This window comes from Chrysoperla carnea, chromosome 1, assembly GCF_905475395.1.
Source record: "Chrysoperla carnea chromosome 1, inChrCarn1.1, whole genome shotgun sequence".
Taxonomy (NCBI): domain Eukaryota; kingdom Metazoa; phylum Arthropoda; class Insecta; order Neuroptera; family Chrysopidae; genus Chrysoperla; species Chrysoperla carnea.
Window position 1 is genome coordinate 108,987,758 of NC_058337.1, and position 17,386 is coordinate 109,005,143.

The window sequence follows — 17,386 nt, forward strand, 5'->3', positions numbered from 1 at the left end:
TTCACTTTACTACGTTTCTTAAGTGAAAATTCGTAACTCTAGAGATAAGTTTTTCATTTTTGATTTTCACATTAATTTTTACCATACATTTTTTTTTTGTAAACATACACAAAACACTTATCTTAAAATATTTTTTTAATCTTAGTAATGGAGGGTATTACTCATTTTTGTAGCATCCAAAAAAATTTCTTCAAAAATCAAAATAATCGTTTTATTTTTGGCAACATTATTTTGAATTTAAAAAACGTAAAGTAAATTATTAAGTACCAATTTCTTCTTTTATTTCAAATGAATTTTACAATAAAAAAGTGAGAGAGGGGATAAAACGACATCCATTTTTTTTCCAGAGTGATTTTTTTGTATTAAAATTAAAAAATAAAAAAAGTTAACAGACTTTATGATCACTCTCTATATGTATATATACTAAAATACTAAATAATAATTTTTATATATATGTATATTAATATTAATTAATTTCAGACACGTAATACATTTTTTTAATTTAATTAGTTATTTTTAATATTAAATGGGGGGAAAAAGGGATAATCCTTTTTTATCAAAAACAAAAAACGTCGATGTTCTTTGATAAAATAGTTAGATGAGATATTATATTATGAGAAGAAGAATAATATTTACAAAGATTTTTTTAACTAATATTTTTAAATTTATTCTTTTCCAAAAAATTTTTGGGAAAAAATATGCTTTACAAATTTTATCTAAGTAATGTTTTGTAATACGCTTAGAGCGCGCGCAACATAATATTGAATCAATAGTAGGTACATAATGCACAATAGCCCTATCAAAAAAAAAAAAACAGTCTACTTTTTTTTTCAAAAAATTCATTTTTTAATTCACTTTGTTAAAAACATAAAAAATAATTAAACGAAAAACACAATATTTTTTTACAACAATCATTCAACAATAATTAATTAAGTGAGAAAAAATATTTTAAAATATGTATAAAAAAACAATAATTGTAATTTTAAATCATAAAACACTGGATAAGGGAGTTTGGAGTATAAAAATTTCATAAATTTATTTTTTTACAAGAAAAATCTTACATTTATTCAAAGTTTTTATTTTTGTTTTTAAATAGGAGTAAATAGTTATGAATTATAAATATCAATATTCTTTGGAGAGATTTCTATTTTTTTACTCAATACTTTTGTTAAAAACAAGTGAATTCTCTGGGGCCATTCTCTAAAGTTCAATATTTTTCCACAAAAATTGGTTCACCACGCACAATACTTCAAAAAAAGAAAAAAAAGTCACAAACGTATGTGTTTAAAAAAAAAAGTCAACAATAATATATTGAAAACAAAAACACAAAATAAATAACAGTAAAACCTCATCAAAAAAAAAAAAGAATGTTTTTTTATTTAAAAATGAAAATACAGTTCGATTCGTTTAGGTAACAAGTCCATGATGATGGTGACCAAACATGACCCCAGAGAATGGTACGGGTCACTGATGATGTTTCACACCACCATTGGCAGCACTATGATGATTTTGTGCAACAACATGATGCGCAGACGCGTGCGAATGATGATGATGACTATTCGAATGATGATTTTGATTATTTGCATTTGAATTGTTATTGTTATTCTGTTGTGCAGCCTGTCGTTGTGAATTTTTTTTATTTTTCATTCGACGATTTTGAAACCATATTTTCACTTGACGTTCCGTTAAATTTAAATTACGTGCCAACTCCCAACGTTTTTGTTTTGATACATATGCATTAAATAGAAACTCTTTCTCCAGCTCTAATGTTTGAAACTTGGAATATGGTTTACGTTTTTTTCGTACGGTCACTTGTCCAGTCCATTCTAATGGATTTGTTCCGCTGCCACAGCTTACACCCATGCCAGCAACACTGCCCAGTGAACCTGCAGCAAACAGGCCAGATGGGGATGATCCCCACATCACTTAAACAATTAGTTAGATTAAATGTTCAACTAAAATAAAGTTTACGATATTAATGATTCTTTTTTTATTAGATTACCAATGTCCAAAATAAAAGTCTGAATTCATTTAAGTAAAATTTTCAAATCATCAATAAAGCAAGCGAATAATAAAAATATCAAACAGTTTTTAAAAGCCAATAAATATTGCAAAACGTGCAAACCATATTATGTAACCAGGTGGCAACGGAGAAAATAATTTCTACGTCGCCGTATTTAAGATTAAAACAGCCTCGTATTTTCGTTATTTATAGGAACATGTTATTTGTAAGAACATATTTTAAAAAAGAGATAAGTGCTCAACCGAAATTATTTTCCGTGTAATTGTATACATTGGAGACAAAATATTCAGCTGCCTACCACCATAATTTGGAATAATGATTTCCACTTCCTGTCTGGCCGCCGTCATCAAGGTCGACATCGAATTCAAAAATGCAGAAGACAGTGAGATCAAATGATAAGAGGAAGTCATATCTTATGTGCATGATATCAAAATAAGACATTCCTAAAAGCCGTAATTAAAAAGTAATTATCATTCTCGCTTACCTACAAGTGTAATAAATAATAATCTCTTTTCTTAAATCTGAGCTTAAGTCGTCGCTTAGTTCTTTAACTATCAATTAACATTCGCACTTCCCTCAAAATAGGTAGCAATCAACTTTCTATAACTTTTTTGTGCAAGCTCAATGGATTAGATATTTAAGAAAATCCCAGTTATTCCCTATATCTATCAAAAAAGTAGTCAGTTAGTGAAATCTAAATTACAAAAAAAGAAGGTAATAAGTCAACCAAATTAAATTATAATATAATTATTATAAATTATTTTTTATGTGTGACCTTTCGATTGATTTGACATTGACCGATATTCTTTAAGAAACAAAGAAATGTCAAATGTTATTTTAATCTAAATTTTAATATTTTTTTTTTTATTAAAAATAACACAATTTGAAAAATATTATGTTAATTTTCAAAAGTGAAAGTCATGAAGTTTAAAAAGAAAAATTAAAATTAATTAAAATTAAAAATTAAAACATAAAGTAATCGGTGTACGTTACAAACTGATATTAAACATTTTTATTGAAGCTGCACAAGACTAAACATTAAAAAAAAGAATAAAATTTTTAAATAGATACGAATTTGATATAATATTGTCTGCAAAAATGTTTCGTCGTGTGTGATTAGTTATATTTGATTTTGTTATCACCAATTAATAATTTTATAATTAATTATTCTCTTGACAAGGTTGACCCTTCAGTATATGTTATTTGTTTTTTATAGTTGATTTAATCCGAGATAGTTTTTTTTTTTGTTTTTTGTTGATAGTTTTTTTTTTTTTTTATAGATTAGATGTTGGTTTTTTCTTTGCTAGGGTATGAGTCCTCACTTGTGCGGCAACTAGTCCGACTTGCAAGAAAACTAACTTCGAAGTACAAGTAGTGTCAAGTCGGGTAAAAAACAAAAATGTGCAGGTGATACGGTATCAAACTTCGTTCAACAGGAATTTTTTTGTATCCAAATCAATGGGTACAAACCGGGTGAACTTCGTTTCACCAACAATTTATTTAAATGTAACTATTATTATTCTTCAGCGATTATTAATCTTCATTAACCTGCAGCTCCAATTCATTAACAGCTGTACTATGTCTAGCCCGCACCCTAAGTCCGTTTAGCTCACCCGCAAGCTCGCCCCCCGCTTAAAGTTTACTACTATATGTTGGACAGGCCTTCGGTCGTTGGCCTGGCTAAAGTGTTCATCAGAGGAGCTCCCTGAGTTTGCATATAACTCTAATAAATACCTATTCCTAATACCTGAATAGTAATAAATAATACCTTCATACTATTCAAATACCTGTTTACAATTCTCGATGAATATGGTGGGAGCGCAAATAAATAGATAAGTGCATAATAAGGTAATATAATGCATTTTTTATATGCGTTTCCACCATTTATTGCATTTAATATTTTTGCACTCAATATTTTTCTTAAATTATCTAATGTTCCGCTCAACGTAAAGTAAGACAAGAGTCCATTTCAGCTTACTTTCGCATTTATACTTGGCGAGAATGTGGATGTGGAGAGTCTGGTATCAAGAATTCCATCCGTAATTTACAAATACTTCTCATCTACAATCTTAATGCATATTTAATAATAATAAACTAAAAATGCGTCTACACGTTTTAAAGTAGCGTCTACGACATCATGTTGTAAGTTGTAGAAAAAAAAAAAGAAATGCAACCCAAACGATATCTTATATAAAAATGTATGTTATATGTATGTATGTATTAGTCATAAATATCATATAACAACAAATTTATTTCTCTATTGTAATAAAGTTTTAACAATGCTATAAAACTGACCTGCACTAAATATTTTACAAGAACTGTCTACAAAATAAATATTACTTTACTAATATTAAATTGAGTATGCTTTGCTACTTTACTATACAGTATTACACAGTGGAGCAATTTTGAAAACTGTGTAATGAACACGACATTAAAAAAAAGTACGTATTGGATTGAAATAAACATGGTTTCTTAACTGTTTAAAATTCTTATAACAAGTAACTATTTCTTGAGTCAACTACCTTAATTGAAGAAAATAAGTATTTGACTGCCTTAAAATTAAAGTTTCAAAAGTACATATTTTCTTGAACAAAAAAAATATTTGTGTCACACAATTATCAGATTCTTTCCAATGTCAGAGAAAAATAAAAAAATTATATTCTTTAAGGAGTATCCTAAAACACGAATTCATGATTATTCAATTTTCGTAATAATGGAAAAATTGCAAGTCATTTCTTTTAACTAGAAAACATATTTTTTTTTTATTAACGCTCCTTTAATCTAAAAATACCAGTATTTTTCTACAATATTGTATTTAGTAACAAATGAATGTCATCAATTATTTCCTAAACCGCTTAAATTTCAAAGGCTAATTCAGGAAAATTAGCTCTAAAAGGCTCGTTCACCCAAAAAATATGTAGGTAGTTGTTATAAGAACATCATCATTAATTGTTATAAGAACAATTTTTTTTAAATTTTTTTTAGTAAAATATCTACTTCAGTAGATAAAATGAAAAAGCTGTGCCAAAACGATTTTCAAAGAGCGCAGTGCTGTTTCATACCACACTAACAAATAAATATAATAATTTAGATATTTATTATTTTTGTTAGGTTTTTAATAATTATTAGTATTTTTTGGTTATTTAAATTAAAATATTTTATTTTTAATTGCATAAATAACAATTATATTAAATTTTTATTATATTATAAAGTTATATAATATTTATTATTTTGTGTAGTTAAACACGTGATTCAAGTGATAAAATTTTTATCGTTACAATGATACCTACGTCATAATTCACTCTGACAATCACTTTATTCTAAGAGGGTTTATTGTATAAGTGGGTTGATTTCATTACTACAGAGTCTGAATGATTGAATGTAAAAGATTTGTTTTAAAGTTTCTTCGGTAAATCTACGACTTTCATATTAAAGGCATTAAAATACAATTTAATTTATAAAAACTAAAGTATGTGTGTACGATAAAACATACGAAATAATTTTTATGATGATGTGAAATTCAATGTTAGAAAGCGTGGGGGTACTCTCTGAATGGTTCAAATATTCGTTTATTTATCAAAATATCTATCACCCCACGTTTTGAATTAGACACATCCAAAATAGACTTTTTTATAATCATATTTTAAATTGAAGACTAAAAATCACCGTTCACTTGAATCTAATAAATATCTTCGTTATCTTCTAATATATATTTTACGACATCTTCTTAGAAAAATAACTGTTGTTTAAACTTTGGGAAATATTACAACTGCAAATCTTAGAGTGGGTGATTGAAAATCTTAGAATCTGTGATTTTGCAGCAAACCTTAAGAAAAAGTTTTTTCGAATTTTCAATTTGGATGAGGTAAAAATAACAACAGTTAGTGAAAAATGCCTATCTGAAATAAGGTAGTTCATTTATAATAAAAAGGAAGTTAACTGCTCAGGAAAGCAAGTAAGAAAATAATTATAATTTTCACATATTATACTTAAAGAACCAGACTTTCTTCCGCCGGTGTCCGTCTGAATAATGAGTCTGAGCCTTCTTGACGATAATATCCCATGAAAATCATTTGGAACACGGTAAGTAGCTCGAACTAAACACTCATTTTGATTTAAAAAAAAATTTAATCATATTCATACATTGTTCAACATTGCAAATAATGTTGCATGATAAGTTTTCCAAGCGATATATCACACAAAATGCCATAAATTATTCAATCAAATTTTCAAAAAAATTAAACAATATTTCATACACTTATTGTTTGGACACTCTAAATGGAAAACTCTTAACTAATAATAACGAACTTTCAGAAACAGAAACTAATGAAGTAATTAAGAAAAAACATGTCTGTTAATACAAAAACAACTCTAAATCATTAGATAACTTGACATATTAAAAAGTATAACTAACAGAAGAAAAAAAAATTCAAAATATGTAGACAAGTGGTGTAATGTAAAGGCATATCTCTTCGTTTTATGTTAAACGCATACATATGAGGGCAAAGGCCTTTTTTTCTAGTCTTACAAAACATGTAACATCCATAATACCTCGTCGTTCCCCCACAACTTAGTATATCGGTCGTATTTATAAAAACGTAATATTTAAATATCATACACACGCTTCGTAAAAACGACCTAAGTTATGTGTGTATGTGTGTGTGTGTGTGTGTAGCCATGTGACGTCATATCAGTTATGTGTGATTCACATACGATATATTGTAATAACTCTTATAAAGTACTAATGTGATACATATACTACCATCTTTTAAGTATAATTGGAACTATTTAAATATATTTTTACTTGCATTTGTTTTTTTACAAAGATATCATTTATCTTTTTCATTTGTTAGTGAATCTTTATGGCCTTATTGTGTATTGAAGTGTACAACCTAGATATTTTTATTAAATCTTATGTATTTATTGAAGACTTTTTTGTCAATTCTAATACTTACACGAATTGAAAATAATCGAATAATTGTTCCTTTAATGAAAACTATTTATGAAAAGAGATTTCGCTGTCTCAGGACTCAAAATTTACTTACGGGACTTATTCATGGTTGGTTATTTTTTAAATCATCTTTATAAACTGTTTATTTTCACCATTCCTTTAGAATTCGAAACTTCGGAATTTTGATAAATCCCAAAAAAAGTTTTCGAGAACATGTAGCATCAAAGTTTATGAAAGCAGAGAAACTTAATAGAAGAACTAACTAGAATGACGGTGCGATAAGAGATCAAATGATTGAGAGTCGAATCAAGAAAGACGGAAAAGGAACTATCACTTGTTTTAAAAGTCAAATAATCAAAATTTAAATTGGGTGAACCTTAGGCGACAAGAGTTTTACTAAATTTTAGCTCGAGGCAAGACGAGTAATACCTATTCTCTTTCCCTTCTGTTTGGCCATAAAGTTAATTTTGAGAATGTATTATCTTGAAAAAAGTTATTAAGAGAGATTAGGAGACAAGATCTCAAACCATAATCTGTAGAATTGTTAGAAAATTTGTTAATAATAAGAAAAAAAGAAAGAAATGATGAAAATCTTACATCTAATTTTAGAAAATGCTAAGACTAGGATTGTAAATTGTTCATAATATCGAATGACTTTCAAAATCATGATAAAAAGGTAAATCTCTTAGAAGGTATTGATTGAGCTTTATGTTTTATTTATGATCAATTTGGAAAGAAATTATAAAGCAATACAAAAAATAGAATTCTTATAACATTAAATGAACTAAATATAAATTGGATTTCATAGTATTTCCGTTTTAAAAATAGACTAAGTTGTTTATTTTTTTATTTCGTTCAAGATTTGTGAATATTTTATATCAAAAGAAATTATTTTTTTTATTTTTTTATAAGATTTTGAAAAGAATATGAATTTTACATCTAAATCAGTTCATATTTCAATTAAGATTACAATTGTCTAAAAAAAAAAAAAAATATTATGAATAATCAAAACCGTTAAAAATTTTGGATAAAAATAAAAACGTACCATCCAGTTGTCCTTCAGATTAATGTAAATATGGTTTTGAATGAAATAAATTGATTATTCAAATCGTGTGTTTGAGGATTAACAAAATTTGATCATGTGAACACAGAAATTTGCGTGCTAAGACTGTAATTTATGGTACATATGTTTTTTTTTTGTTGAAAATTTGCACATATTTAAACGTATTTTAGGGTTCCGTATAGATATGTTCTTTCTTTTTCTTGATGATTTTCTTTTTCCAAGAAAATGTTTAAATATTTATTTAATCTGACTCAAGTAGGAAAAACTGCGTTCTGAAGAGGCCACGACACGGATATGTTTCGATTTTTTAAATATTTAGAGCAGTGTTGGTCAATCTACCCTTGTGTATGTGTATGTGCGTATATGCCTGATTGATAAGCCTGGTTTGTCGAAATGCTCTGTAACTTCAAATACATGACTGATCACGTGATTATTATTTTGACACTGTATGTAAGCGAGTAGTAAATTAATTGCTTCATGGTAGTGCTTGATCTCCCAGAACTTTTACCATATTTAAATACTCCTCAAGTGTATACCTCATCGTCGGTATTTTTATTATTCTACATGAGTCGCAAAGAAAATGCTGAAAAAATGGATTGTGGAAAATTTTTCTTAGAAAAACTCTTTTTCAAAATACATATCAAGGAAAAACTGTTCTTTAAATGTGTTTCTTAGTCGAAACTAGCCGTTGTGTGAGACAATAAATAATTTGAAAGAATGTGAAAATTTAGATGGTTAATCGAGCTTACTAAATATTACTATAACTTACTAGAATAGTAGTATCCAGAAAAAGTTTATTCCAATAAAAAGACCGATTTCTCACAATATAACGATTTTTTTAAATATAAAAATATTTGATGGTAAAAGAATGCCAAATAACAAAATAAAAAAACAAAACTTCATAAAATAAATTGAATTTTCCAATTTTAAAATGAATGACCAGTCTTGTTTTGTTGTATTCACAGAGTTTGTTGCATTTGAATACATTTTTATACTAAATTGAAAACGATTTTCTTATCATTTTGAAATAAATTTAAATTAGATTGACCTTTGAAATTATATACAAGAGTCGACAATATTCTCTTTTTTTGTTCAATAATATAATTTTTTAAAATAAGAAAAAAGAGAATTCACTTCTGTTTAATATTGGGTAAAGTCATGAACCTTGACGCATTGTACCCTGAATCATTCTTAAATTTCTTGTCAAAAGACAAACAACCGAGATAATGGTTCTCAATGTGCTTTTTGTTCAAGTAAAATAGGACCTTAATTTTGTTGAGCAAAAAATACAAAATTTTCCTTTAATAATAATTTGATTACAAGTGTGACCTTTAAGTTTGAAATTATAAATCGTTTTACATGAATCCATTGGTTGTAGGTGATTAAATTATCATTCCATATTGTTGCTTTTCGCATGACTTATAATGTTGAGGAGGTAAAATTAAATAAACAACACCATGTATCTTGAATCAAACATAATATATCAGTAGTCAAAGGTCATTTACAGTTCTTTAATGAGACAATTATTTCTGCCATTTTTAATCAGTGTGTTATGTAGTTGTAAATGCCTATAGAGGGATATTAAAATATCATATGGAATTTTCAATGTTTATCTGTTTAACAGTTCGCTTCACAAAAAAGCAAAATGTTTTGGAATAATGATGCTCTAAGGAAGATAATTTCCATTGTCATGTATTAAATACCACAAGAAATGTGAATTGGGATTCATGGTACAACACTATCCCAAAGTAATAATAATAATTAAACAAGAAATTATTATTGAATTAATCAGTTTGTTTGAATAAAATTCGTTGAATTTATAAATATTATTATAATTGCTATTCATAAATGTATTCGGTTGTTTCAACTAATCTTTTGCACAATTTATTTTATTTATTTATAAAATTTTTATTTATTTTTTTGCAGATTTCAATTTCAGAGAAATTTACAATTTAATTTGGGAGATATCTCTTAATTAGCGGAATGTTTTCTTTATAAAATCATTAAAATTATATTTTAATTACAATTAATGCAATTTATTTTGAATAATAAGCAATGTGCAATAATTTAAATAAAATTTTTTTATTTTACGAGTCAGTAGGTACTAAAATTGCATGTACATTTGAATAAATCCATATATACAAACGTTTGATTAATACTGAAGATGACTACCTTGTACACGAAACTTTTTTTTCCACCTGTTTGTTAAAAGTATTTACTGCTGGAATGTCGCGTATGTCAAGATCATTAACACAATCGACCTAAGCATATGCGTCGGACAAAATATATTACTTAGGGGCAACACTGATATGTCAGAGGCAATATCTGTATTATTTCGTTCATTTTTTATTTGCGCATGAAAAAATTGGAAATTCTTGAGCGAATTTGAGACATCTATTGTCGAAACAATTGAAAATACGGTCAATGAAATTACCTCGTGATACAATGTGTTGTCCATGCTACAAGATACCCATGCCTTAATATTCACTTAAAATTTTCAACAATTTGTAGTTGCTATAATTGACATTATGTGACAAAGTTAAACTAGAAACAATCTAAGAAGTGAATTGAGCTAAATATTTGTCAAATTCTTATCGAGCCATGTATTTTATTCCTGTCTCTAAATTATGTTAATTTTAAAAATTAAATCACTTAATTTGCAAAAGTTTTATTGAAATATTGCACGATAAAACTAAATTACAACAAAAGTTTAAAGCAAAAAATTCAAATTTGTATTCATACCATAGGCGTCATTTACGTGGGTGCTACAATACGATACCTACGTAACTTTTGTTGTTTAAAAGAAATTTTATTGAAATATTGCACGTTTTATTGAAATATTGCTACGTAACTTTTGTTGTTTAAAAGAGAGTTTAAACATATCATTACGAAAATCATTTCCTGTTCGATATTTAGTAAGGTCTATTGTTCGAAAGCTGATATCAATTTTGGAAATTACAAACGATGAAAGAGTCCGAGAAAATGAATTTTTGGATTTTTTTTTCTTAAAAAAGTGAAATCTGTTATCATTAGAATAAAATTTTCGTTATTAAGTATAGAAAATCTGAATTTCTGCAACATGTTTTTGTGCCCGCATTATTCTTAGAATTTAAATGAATTTAAATCAACTAATTGTGTTCGCTACTCTAATAGCCATAAATCTAATGTGACCCGTTTGAATGATATTAAGTACATACAGCCTATCTGACAGCCTAGGGCTCAAAGGTTTTCATGATTAGCTCGGAATATTCCAACCAATAAGAAAAATACCACCCACAATAACTTTCAGTTATCGGCTCCTGTGTTTACCGTCAATGCAATCAGAAACATCAATAAAAATTAACCATAAATTAACATAATGATGACTTAATTATGAACATATGTCGTATAATTAAACATTAACATACAGGTATTATTATTAGTATCATTATTATTACATGTAGACAAATATTATTTATGTAAAATGTGAATAGAATTGTTTATAGTTCCTAAAAAATAAACAGAATCTACCATATGAATAACAATAGTTCTGGGGACAGATATGTAGATATGTATTTACAAAAAGTTCTATGGTTATTTTACCAAAAGTTCTATGGTAATTTTACTAAAACTTTTGGATAATGTTATGTGTAACCCATAGCGTATTGATAAAAATACTCGTAGTATGTGAAATTATCAACACTTTTATAAAAGTATATAGCAATTTTACATTAAAAGTTTGGTATATGTGTGCAGTGGAAATTAAAAATTACAGCCTTTTTGCAACAGCTTGCTTTAACACTTTGTTCAATGAAAATTTTATTTTTCAGTTTTCTTGGAACATAAATGATAATTTTCGTATTTTCAAATGTATATATACTCGAGCTTAACAACCGTTTCTCAAATTTCCAATTTTCAGCATCACAATTTTCCAAACCGTTCTGTAAGGTCTGTTAAATACTCTACATCTGACTCTTGATCAAAAATAGTTGTTTAAAATTTAAATAAAATTTTGTATTGTTTCTTAAACAAGTAGAATGAAAACGTATACATAATAATAATAATCATAATAATATTATCGTAATATATTAATGAATGGTTTGTAAAATGTCTCTAGAGAATATAAAACTGAACTTTTTACGGTTTTAGTACAATGTTAACGTCTTGTGAATGTATCGTAGTAGTATTTGTAATATGAGTTGAAACGTTCAACGTTGTTCATTGTACTATAAGCTACTACCGACTAAAATATATGTATATATGACACTGGTTATACCGTGTTGTCAATTTATCTTTGAGTATAAAGGTATTCCGATAGCAAATACAGGGTGGACCATTTTAATCTATACAACTAAATATCTTGTTTTGTAGCTAATCAATCAAAAAATAACTTTATCAAAAGTTGCACAGTTTGATGGGGAACATTATATTGGACCTAGATATTAGTTGGACATCGGATTGGACCTAGTTCTTCGAGTTTATTTATTATCCAAATTAGATCCTAAACGGTAGGAGATAGATATAATAACACTTTAAATTGGAAAGTTGATTCTCATAAAAAACGTAAAAATTTTTGTTTGGAACATTTTTACGAAAAACGTTAGCTTCAAAAAAAAAAACAAGCTAACAGCGGAAAAATGCTTTAATCAAAAGTTGTTAAGTAGATTAGACGATTTCTCAATTCAATCAACAGTTGCCAACTTTCCACCATTGCCAAAATGTTGTGTTGTCAATGAATTCCAGTTAGCCTGCACGAAAGACAAAGAAAATAATGGTTACACCATAATTTTATTTATTACCAAAATTACAAACTCTCCAGAAGATGCGTAAAGAAATCATGGAAAATCAATAAAAGCCAACAGAACGGAAATACCGGCACAATCCATTTTTCACGCTCAACCTATATTGCTTAAGTGTATATGAACCAACATTATTTTTTGGTGGAGGAGTCGTGAAACAAAGTACTTTGATAGTGAAAGTATGTTTTACATTTGTTATTGCTTTACTTACTTCTACTTCAGTGGAACTAAAGGTTAATTTTTCTTAAACAGGCCTTAAAATTTAATCCAACCATTAGTGGATCCAAATTTTTTAATAAAAATATGATCAGAAATTATTTAATGCAATATTAAAGGAATTTGTGTTAATTAAAACTAAGCGATATTGTAATACTATAAAATACGAAAGAATCACTTTTCTCTGCACAAAGGAAATATTAGAAATTTCTTAAAACAAAAATTATGATTAAAATAGTGAAAAGTTATATAACAAAGTAGTATTACTAACATTTGTGGAGACCTTGGTAAATTTTCATTAATTTTATTTGTAATTCAATAGTGTAATTGTCTGAATTGAAAAGCAATTTTATATAAAATAAGATATTTTTGGAATCGAATTAGTTAAAAATGACATCATTCGCATGTTTGAATATTTGTTTGTCATTTATTTTATACAAGAAAACAATTGATTGCAAGGTAAAACATTGATGTTATTTTCCGGAGAATTGTTTTGTAAATTCAGCTTTGCGAAATAATTTGTTTCGCTATCGTAAAATATTTTGTTTTATGTCTTATTCAAAATTTTTCGTTGATCTCAGTCAATACGTCTGTCGCAAACTTTGTGAAAAGTTTACACCATAAGCATATATATTTTTTTTGGCTATTCATCAAGAAATCCTTCGAGTCCACGACTCTAACAAAGAATTTCTTGATATTTTTATTCCACATTATGAAACAGGGATTTAATAAAATCTTCGTCCGATGTAGGGGCTATGAAAATTTTATTACCATTATCTAAGAAATAAATTAAGTATAGAAAGAAAATTAGAACATACGAAGACACATTGATTTTACACTTCCATTAATTGACACTCTATATATTTGAAAGCTCTACAATATGATATATCTTTTTCTTTTAATACACACTAAGTGTTTAACTTGAAGAAACTTTAGCCTGTAATATATACATATTTATAGATAGTAAATTTGTTTCAATTTCCACTTTTCAAAATCTTATGTGATAAAATTGAAAATCTTATGTGATGAAATTGATTTAATAGATTTCTTATTTCATTTTGAATGAGCTCTTGTATCAAAATTAATCCAAACATGCAGCAAAAATTTTGCAGTAAAAAAAATATATTTGGAAAAAATTTATTATGCAAAAGAGTGCAACAGTAGAGTCACAGTATAATATCAGGGTAATAGTATTTAATTTAACATTAATTTAAAAATAATGAATTTAAAAGATAAAAGAAACTGTACAGTTCCCTGCGCCAACACCACGAAGAAAAATTTTTATCACGTGTAAAAGAAAAATAATTTCAGGAGCGAAAGAGAGACGATTCTTTTAGAGCACGATCCAGGGTTAAATCTTACTCTCAAAACACCAAAAAGATATTCTTGTCTCAAAATACAAACAACTATTTTGTTTGGGCGAATTTTTCATAAGTCCATACAGCTCCGTTTATATTGCGTATAAAAGCAATCTAATTAATGACTCATGATTGCTGTTGATTCAATTCCTGGATTAAAGCTTTTTTTAGTTACAATTTTGTGCATTTTTAAAATATGGTACACATTTATGATTATACATATTACATAAATAATATCAAATACATAATTTTTTTTTAACAACTTGTGACGACTTAAGTAATAAAATTGCGTCACGGCTACCACATTATTTTATATTATATATGTGTATATTATGTATATAAATACTGTTACAAGTTTGGTTTAATGGCTGAATTTAAATTTAATGTTCTAAACACTAACGACCTTGAACTGTTATAGTAAGTCAATAATAATAATAATAATAAATACATAAATATGTATAAAAAATTAATAGGTTTGTATAACTTTCATTTTTCTTGTGAAAAAACTTTTTATGATGCATTTCTTCTTATATTATCTAATGAAATATTATTATGAGATAAATCGATTGTGAATAATTATTTGATGACAAAGCTGTAGTATACCCAAGATTATTTTTCTGAAAATAAAGATTTTGGCATGTAAACAAGAAAAAATTATTATTCACGTAAATCTTCATAATCATTCATACCCTTTCCTCACCTAAGTACAATTTTTCATCATTTTTCCCGAACCAACCAAACCTCTAACAATTTACTATAATATTATTCCTCTATTTTTCCTACAATGGTTATTTTTTTTATTATTAACCAGTAAAAATCATTAATTTTTCCTTAAAAACTTTATAACACATTTTGTTTATTTTCTCTCAAACAAAAATGTTACTTGGCCCACTGTGGTTCTACCGTCCCTGTTGATGTTATGAGAGAGCTGATTTTGTATAAGTAATATATCAGGCAAATATTAAATGTAGTGTAAGGATTTTGCTCTACATTATATTTTCTAATTTTTATCAACAAGAATAAATGGCGAAGGCTCTGAGAAGCACTTGACGCCACTATTAAATGATTTCCCTCGAATTCTCCTTGATGAAAATCTAGCACTCAAAAAGTTTATTTGAAAAAACAGCGTTTTATTTCATAAGAAGGATATTAATAGTATTTGAAATACGCTTTTAAGACGAAACAGGTGTTAACCTGTCAATAACTTGGAACCCAAATTTTTTACATGAAATAACCCAAAAAACCTAGATTAGCATTACTTGTTAAAAATTGACATTTGACTGTTTTCATGGAAGGGAGGGGGGCTTTTTAGTTTTAAGCTGTTCAGTTTTTCTCAATTTGAGTACAGTTTACTATTTCTTTGTACAAATTAATTATTTCATAATTTAATTACAAAAAATATAACTACTTATAAAAGCTTTCTGATTTTCATAATTAATGGATTTTATTTTGGTAGAATTAATGCTTAATTAGTCTCAAATGACCTATAGTATATATAAATTCCGAGATATTAACTAAAATTTTGTGTGACTCGTGAAAAAATGCATTACATTATATCTGATTTCATCATATCAAGGTTAAAACAAAGTCATTAATATTAACAACTTCAACAAATATATTTTGAAATATATATTTCATCAAATTTATACAAATTCCACTTTAATTTTATCATAAATTAAGGTGTATTCTATAAATTTATTAATCGTTTTTAAATAATTTAATTTTAAGTAGATTTTTTATTGAATCTTACAAGATTTTGTTGGATTCAGTATACAGAAAGATGGAAGTTTCGGTTATTGCTAAACATTGGTTTTAATTTGAGATTTAGAAAAAGGAAATATCATCAAAAGTGTGATTTTTCTAGGTTTTTATGGACAACATTTCTCCGTTTATATATTTTAAAACAGACATGCTATAAATATGCACAATAAATGCACGTGTTCTACCATTCTAAGTTTTATAACAATAACATTATATCTATGTGAATTACAGGCAATGTTATGGGAATCATACTTAGAATGGTTTCAGGTTTTCTACATTTACATTTATCTCACTTTTTAAGGTCAGAATTGTTTTTAGGACGCAAACCAAGCCGCACCAAACCCCCTTTTTAATTCCTATTTATTGAATCTTATATAATCTGCTAAATTCTTCGATGGTCTTCCAAAAGCGCAGGAAGTAAGTAATCGCGGTTTTAATTAACATGTTTTTTTTTTCTTTTTTTCTTTTTTTGCGGAAATTTGGAGTCGATTCAAGAAATCTTACTTAACTAAAAAGCAAAATTTCTTCTTTTTTTTAAAAATTAATGATTTTTTATCGTAAGTGCAAATAGTATGCAAAAAATAAAAAATTGTATCGGGTAAAAGCAAATCGGTTTCATTAAAAATTGAAGCTAAGATTTCGTTTTTTCTTTGAAGATTTAAAAAAATTTTAAGCAAAAAAAAAATGAATGTAAGAATTAATTAATTGTGTATGAAACATTTTGTCATCTCAATAAAATGTTTCACGACCTTCAATTTTCAGTTTTTTGTTTTTTTTATAATTTTAAAAACATTCTAAAAAATCAACTTAATTTTGTTTTTATAAATTTAAATACTAATATATTTAAATTTACAAAAACAAAATTAAGTTATGCATACGTTTTAGGTAAACCTCTCTCAGCTACTATGTAGAGCATTAAAAGAAATTTCTTAAACATATCGTGTTTACATTTATACAAATATTACTGATATAAATATCAAGAGAGTGATATCAGTTGTAACCGAATGGTACAACGTGATGATATGTATTATGGTCCGCGTATGGTACCTTGTGGGTACACAATTTTTGCATTATTAAAAAACCTTAACCAAGACGTATTAAAACTAAAAATACTTTTGATATTTTTAAGTTATTACGCATGTTTTTTTGAATATTTTTGTAATAATCACTCTTAGTAAATAATAGGTACAGTCATATTCATAAAAATTGAAATTTAAATTAAGTTTATAATCAGCT

The 17,386-nt window shown here is 26.8% G+C and overlaps 1 protein-coding gene across 3 annotated transcripts in view; it reads right to left on the bottom strand.

The window, feature by feature from the left end:
- Window positions 1-1,372: 1,372 nt before the first annotated feature.
- The window catches only part of LOC123302804 (homeobox protein abdominal-B), a 146,766-nt gene continuing 130,752 nt past the window's right edge, over window positions 1,373-17,386 (bottom strand). For 2 of the 3 annotated variants that reach the window (XM_044885906.1, XM_044885895.1), the window contains one exon: window positions 1,373-1,925. In XM_044885906.1, the coding sequence (XP_044741841.1) occupies window positions 1,465-1,925 (461 nt within the window). In that variant the 3' untranslated portion in view covers window positions 1,373-1,464. The remainder of the gene's footprint in view (window positions 1,926-17,386) is intronic. The other variant, XM_044885901.1, reaches the window with a different exon arrangement.